The sequence below is a fragment of the Ursus maritimus genome, unplaced genomic scaffold (genome assembly GCF_017311325.1).
Source record: "Ursus maritimus isolate PB19 unplaced genomic scaffold, ASM1731132v1 scaffold_4, whole genome shotgun sequence".
Taxonomy (NCBI): Eukaryota; Metazoa; Chordata; class Mammalia; order Carnivora; family Ursidae; genus Ursus; species Ursus maritimus.
Genome location: NW_024426552.1, coordinates 55,930,159 through 55,936,278, shown reverse-complemented (window position 1 = coordinate 55,936,278; position 6,120 = coordinate 55,930,159). Strand labels below are relative to the sequence as shown.

The window sequence follows — 6,120 nt, the reverse complement described above, 5'->3', positions numbered from 1 at the left end:
GGGAGCAGGACTTTGAAGGATGGACAGGGAAAGGCATTCCCAACCCAGGACAGAGCATCCGCAATGCTGACTCAGAGCGGAGCTGGCCGGCAGGACCCTCGGCCGGCAATGTGGGCTCCGGAGACCAGTCCCGAGAGTTAAGAGACACAGTGAAAGGCTGGAGCGCCCTCGAGAGGGTTCTCGGTGCCGCCAGAGCAGTCCGGACTTCTGGCGCAGCACTGCTGGGGGCCTAGCAAAGGTTCCAGCACAGGAGCTGAGTTGAAGATGAAGAGAAAAAGGACGTGGGGCTCGGAGAGGGCCGGGCGAGGGCAAGCTCAGCGGCTCCGCCGGGCGCGCACCACCGCATCGGGGCCTGCGAAGGGACGTGAAAGGAGCGTGGGAGCGACTCCAGGAAGGAGGCCGCGCGGGTGTAGGGAGGCCACAACTGCCATGCTTGATGGAGCCAACGCCATCTCGTGTGAGTCCAACGGCCCCGCAGGAGCGGGACCCCAAGATGCAGCCCGAGCGGGCGGCAGGACGCGCTGCGGTCACGGTCACGGCGAAGCCGGCCCCTCTCGTCCACTGCCCCCTCCCCCGCGTCACGGTGCAGGGCTCCAGGTCCCCAGCGTGCCCGGCTGCCGTGGGGGCCTCCACGCGGGCCGCCCCCGCTCTACCGGCGTCCGTGACTCTTCTCCTGCTGCCCACTGGGCCGTTGGGGAGTCCCCACACAGACAGCACGGCGTCCGAGGGGGGAAAGTGGGTTCCCTGTCGCCATTCCCGTCCACACCTGCAGGCAGGGCCTCGTTCAGCAAGCTGCGGAAGCTCACCAGCCCCAGCCCTCACCTGTCGCGTCGTAAACCTGGCTCCCAGGGCTGCTGGAAAGACAGACATCGCGGACACGAAGCCCTCGCCGCACAAACGTTAGGACCTCCGCACAAGGGAGCCATTGTTACCGCGCTCCCCTGTCCCACGGAGCAGCGGCAGGCACTCCCGGGCTCCTGAGCCAACACCTGGTTGGCTTCCTCCCCCTCGTGGCTGTGGTGAAGGCCACCAGACAATGAAGTCGTTCACTTCAGGACCACCGTTCAGCCTCGCTCAGTGACAGGCTCCCAAGCCTGGCTGCACGTCGGCAGAGGGGGAATTTCAACTGCACACACCTAGGCCCCACCTGGACACAGGGGACCAGACTGTAGAGGAGGGACCAGACTGGGCGGTAGGCCCCAGCCTGTCATTTTTTAAAATTTATTCATTTGAGGGAGAGAGAGAGCATGAGCTGGGGCAGCGGCAGGGAGCAGGGGCAGAGGGAGAAGCAGACTCGACGAAGGGCTCGATCCCAGGACCCTAAAATCATGACCTAAGCTGAAGGCAGACGCCTAACCGACTGAGCCACCCAGGCGCCCCAACCCCCCTACCCCAGTCTGTAATTTTGAGCCTCCCAGAGTGAATCAGTTGCTTTATCAGGATTGAGACTTCTGTTCTGAAGCCTTGTCACTCTTCAGGAGCCAGGTCAGATCCCTCCTTTTGTGGAGGCCTCCCTGCCACGTCGCCCATGGAGAGATCCCCCAGAACATGAGCTCTCCACACAGCTCATTTGTCCCTGCTTTGTCTGATTTCATGTTCAAAGATAAACAGATACCAGCCTATCTTCCAAGGTAAACTGAAACCAGATAGAAGGAGGGGTGGTTCTTAAACTTCCTCATTCTTACATCCCACGTTTGTGCCTCATTCAGGTATAAGGCTCTTAATACACTGTAGAAGGTTCTAGAATTTTTAAAAAGGTAATTTGACATTCTAGAGCCCCTGAGTATACTTTATACTGGCTCTTTTGGTCGGGTGTGAGGGGAGCAATAAAGGGAACATCTGGACAGAAGAAAATGCTCTTGAGGTAGGTGTGTTTCCGGAGTCCAAGGACAGAGCCACCCGAAGACCGAAAACTGCTTCACAGCCACCAAAGCCAAGAGCCCGATAAGGAACATGGGAAGTCCCAGAACAAGGAATCTTCAACCTCCCAGGGAACAGAAACATATCTTCCTACTTACAGAGGTCCTGAGAACAAAATGGCCTCATGCCACTTTCAGTCCTTCTACAAGAAGCAGCCAGGACCACAAGATTAGTACAAAATGAAAGGGGTTGGAGTCTCAAATGAACCACAAAATGAGAGTCAGTGGACCTCTTTGGCCTCTTGTGCCTTCACTTATGATTTCCCTTAGAAATAATACACTAGGACCCTGGTGCTATGAAGAGACCATTACTCTGACTTCCTAGGGATAGTCACCTCGCAAGGCCACAGCCCTCGCCTGCAGGAAATGCCTCTTCCTGTCCAGCCCAAAGCTGCCAACCTACAGCCTGGCCCCTTCACTGCCTGCCATCAGCCCTGGGGGAGAGACACTAGCCTTTGCAAAATTAATCTTCACAGACTTGAAGTCATTGTGAGGTAGTCCATCAGCTTACTCCCAACCCAAGAATAAATTACAGTGCTTCTCGGCTCTTTGCACATTAGAATCAACCAAGAAATTTGTATTTTTTTAGAAGGTCCTCCAGGAGATTCCACTGTGCCCTGAGGGTGAAGAGCCTCTGATACAGCAGGTGTGTGCCACCTGCTGAAACTCCCCTAAAAACCGGATCACAAAGACACACTGCCTCCTTCACTAGCATCTTCTTTCTCTCATGCCCAAATACTAGGTCACGAGGAGAAGCCACAGGCAGGTTTTTCTACAGGGTGCTTTCCAGTGATTTTTGCAAACTGCATCTTACATTCTATGATTGCATCACATGGCCGGAGAATTTTTGTAGCTTTCCTCTGAACAGGCCCCCAGACAGTCACATCCCTCTTCAGGTAGGGATCCAAATACATGACCTAAGGTCCTGCAACAATGGCAGGAATCTCTCTCTCTTAGATACAAAAAGCTTTTCTTCTCTTTGGCTCTATTAAGAGCAGATATTATATACATTTGGAAAAATTTTCTTAGCACGTAGGAAAATCTGTACTTTGTAATCTCATTGTGGGATTTAATCCACTTATCCACCCACAGAAAATCCGGTTGATTCTTGTCCTAAATTCTGAACAATGCATAGCAATAGGGCTAATTTCCCTCAAGCTCCAAGCCCAGAACAAGCAAGGGAAAGAAATTCTTTCCCCTAAGGGATAAAGAAAGGGGGGGTAATCAGAAGGGGGAATGAAACATGAGAGACTATGGACTATGAGAAACAAACTGAGGACTTCAGAGGGGAGGGGGGTGGGGGAATGGGATAGACCGGTGATGGGTAGTAAGGAGGGCACGTATTGCATGGTGCACTGGGTGTTATACACAACTAATGAATCATCGAGCCTTACATCGGAAACCGGGGATGTACTGTATGGTGACTAACATAATATAATAAAAAATCATTTAAAAAAAATAAAAATAAAAAAAAAAAAAAAAAAAAAAAGAAATTCTTTCCCCTGCCCTTGTAGACTCTTCCAGATCAGCCTTTCCAACTAGGAAGTTACCCGTGAGGAGGGCTATCTTCTTCCCAACAGTCCCAAATTGAGCGTGAAGCCTACTTGAGATTCTCTCTCTCCCTCTCCCTCTGCCCCTCCCCCTACTATTTGTGGGTGCACGTTCTCTCAATAAATAAATAGATAAATAAATAAATAAATAAATAAGTCCTTTAAAAAAAATAAAATACACTTCAACCTATTCTATGTAACCAAAGAGAAAGACTAACACATTAGATGAGGATGTTTTTTCTCTTTTTAAATGTTTCCTGTTCAAATATTTGAAAGCCCTCCAAGTGCTCACATACCCTTCACCTTCACGCCATTCTGTCACTCCCCGTAGCTTTTCCTATTTGGTGACCTACAGAACTAATTCACAAGGAAGTCTAGGCTATCAGTGTACAGCTGGCTGACGAGGAAGTAATCAGAACACGAAGGAGCCACCTCTCCGGGGTCGGTACTACACACTTATAAAATACTGATGGCCTACATGCGTGTGGCATGTTCTTCTACTCATCTGCTTTCAGCAAGGCATTCCCAGGCCTCCTAGAGAAGCCCGGTTAACCACACCACATGACCAGTTGACTGCTGGGAACATAAAGACCTTAGTACCTTGCCGCAGGGCACACCTTTTAGTGTTGAAACTGTCACCAAAGCACCTATCTCTGAATTGAGTCCCAGGAGTCCTTGGTATGTCCTGAGTCTACCTGACACGAAGCAAGTACTCCCGAATCCATTCCCACACCCTGCCTTGGAGGACTGACACAGCAAGCCCACTGCCGTGGCCAATGCACAGGAAACAGACCATCTTCCTCTAACCTTCATTCTTCTGTGGGGGTCACCTTTCTCTCAAACATAAAGTCCCAAATCACTCTTCAGGGTACCTATACGTCCTTAGAAAAGCAGACTTTACAGCGTTTCCAGGAATCGATGCAGAGGCAAAAGCAATGCTTTTCCCTTTTTGATGTCCTTGCTTATCCCTGAAATCAGCAGGTCAAGAGTCAAAGGGAGGGGAGTGGAGAAACGGGACCTAGAAAGATCAGGCTGGAGCCATATATATGGGGAGCTCCAAGCACCCTGTAAACCTCAAGCCAGTCTTAAGGGTTAATCAGAAGGTAGATGGCTGTGAATTCAAAGTCTCTGCTGTTTTACAAGCATTTGATGAGAATGAATAATGTTCCCATCACTGCCAGGGCTGGATCAGAAAAGAGCTCAGCCTAAACCCCACCATGGCTTCCTTTAGAGATTGAGAGGAGGGAAAGCAAATGAGGCGTAGTCTAGTTCTTTCGGACAAAAACTTTGAAATTACTTCCCATCAACTGAGCAGACAAATTCACTCGCCTCTCCGGTCTCTTTTAAAACCTACCAAATCAAAAGGCCAGATCAGTAAAGGACAGACAGTGTATGTCTGGGGGGTGTGAAGCAGGATAGGGGATGGCTGGGCAGTGGGTGAGTGTTGGGAGGGTGGAGGGTGGGTGGAAATGGCAAGGCAGTAAAGCTAAGGCAAGGTGATTCTGAAGAGAGAAGACTCCACCTATCACTCTAGTTCTTTCTCCCTGCTTGAAAAGGAAAATACTTAATTGAAAGTTACAGAACTTTTTAAAACCACCTCTAACCCTGGGGATTCTCTCTGAAGAGAAGAGCCACACACCTCCACGGTAAGGTTCCTCAAGTTCCATGGGGGTCAGAGGGATCGGAGGGGTCGCAGGGGCTCTGTCGGGCTCAGGCGGGAGCGCGCTCCAGTGTCCGCTCCATTCAGAAGATTCCAGGGCGCACCAGCGCTCCGCGTCTGCGACACCAGGAGAGTTGGCTGGAACCCCGCAACTTTGAGGGTGCCAGGCCCGGGTCCTGGCCGGCAGCCCGGCTCAGAGTGCGCTCGGACACCGCCCGCAGCGCCAAGCAGGCCTTACCTGGGCGGGGCACGGCTCCTCGACCGAAAGAGGGATAACCTGGACGGTTCCATTGAGAGGCTTCTGCTCGTCGGGCTGCCCCCCGAGCGCCAAGAGCTCCAGGTCTTCCCCCGGCGATGGGGATCTGGCCTCTTCCATGGACGGGCGGAGGAGCGCTGAGCGGCCCGCGGGAAGCAGGGCACACACACGCAAGGGTGCAGAGTCCAGAGTGGCCTCCCGACGGGCTCGCACTCCGCCCCCCGCGGGCGCGGCGGGGCCGACCTCGGGCGGCGGGCGGGGCGGGGCGGCGCTAGGGAGGCGCCCCAGGCCCCTGCGGGGTCTGGCCGCCGCGCCTACTGCGGGCTCGCGAGCGCCGCGGAGGAGAGCTGTTTTTCTGGTTTGTTCAGGGCGCTGCCGGCTCAGCCTTTCCCAGTGCGCGCAGATCCAAGCAGACGCCGAGCCGAGGGCCCGGTCGGAGCGGCTGTGACCCGGAGGGGCCCGGCAGTGCGGTGCCACGGAGGAAACAAAGTGGACGTCCCGCCCCCCGGAGCCGCCTGCTGCCGGGCTTGCCCGGCTTCCTCTGCCTCGCGGCGGTTCGTGCATTTCATCAGCAAGGAACTGGGAAGCGCCTCCTGCGTGCCAGGCACCGTACGAGGTTCCGAGCAGGTGAAGACGACGACTACCCGCGAGCACATGCCTTCCCCGTGCAAGCCCAGAGTCGGGCAAAGAGCCCGGGTGCGGTGGTGGCGGGGAGGCAGGCGCTGGGGCCAGGCG

General features: G+C 54.0%; 1 protein-coding gene across 1 annotated transcript in view; it reads right to left on the bottom strand.

Moving 5' to 3' along the window:
- Positions 1-5,561, bottom strand: part of CUNH3orf52 (chromosome unknown C3orf52 homolog) — a 28,505-nt gene extending 22,944 nt beyond the window's left edge. Inside the window, exon 1 of the mRNA XM_008706630.2 lies at positions 5,368-5,561. Within this exon, the coding sequence (XP_008704852.2) occupies positions 5,368-5,505 (138 nt within the window). The 5' untranslated portion in view covers positions 5,506-5,561. The remainder of the gene's footprint in view (positions 1-5,367) is intronic.
- Between the last annotated feature and the right edge of the window lie 559 nt (positions 5,562-6,120).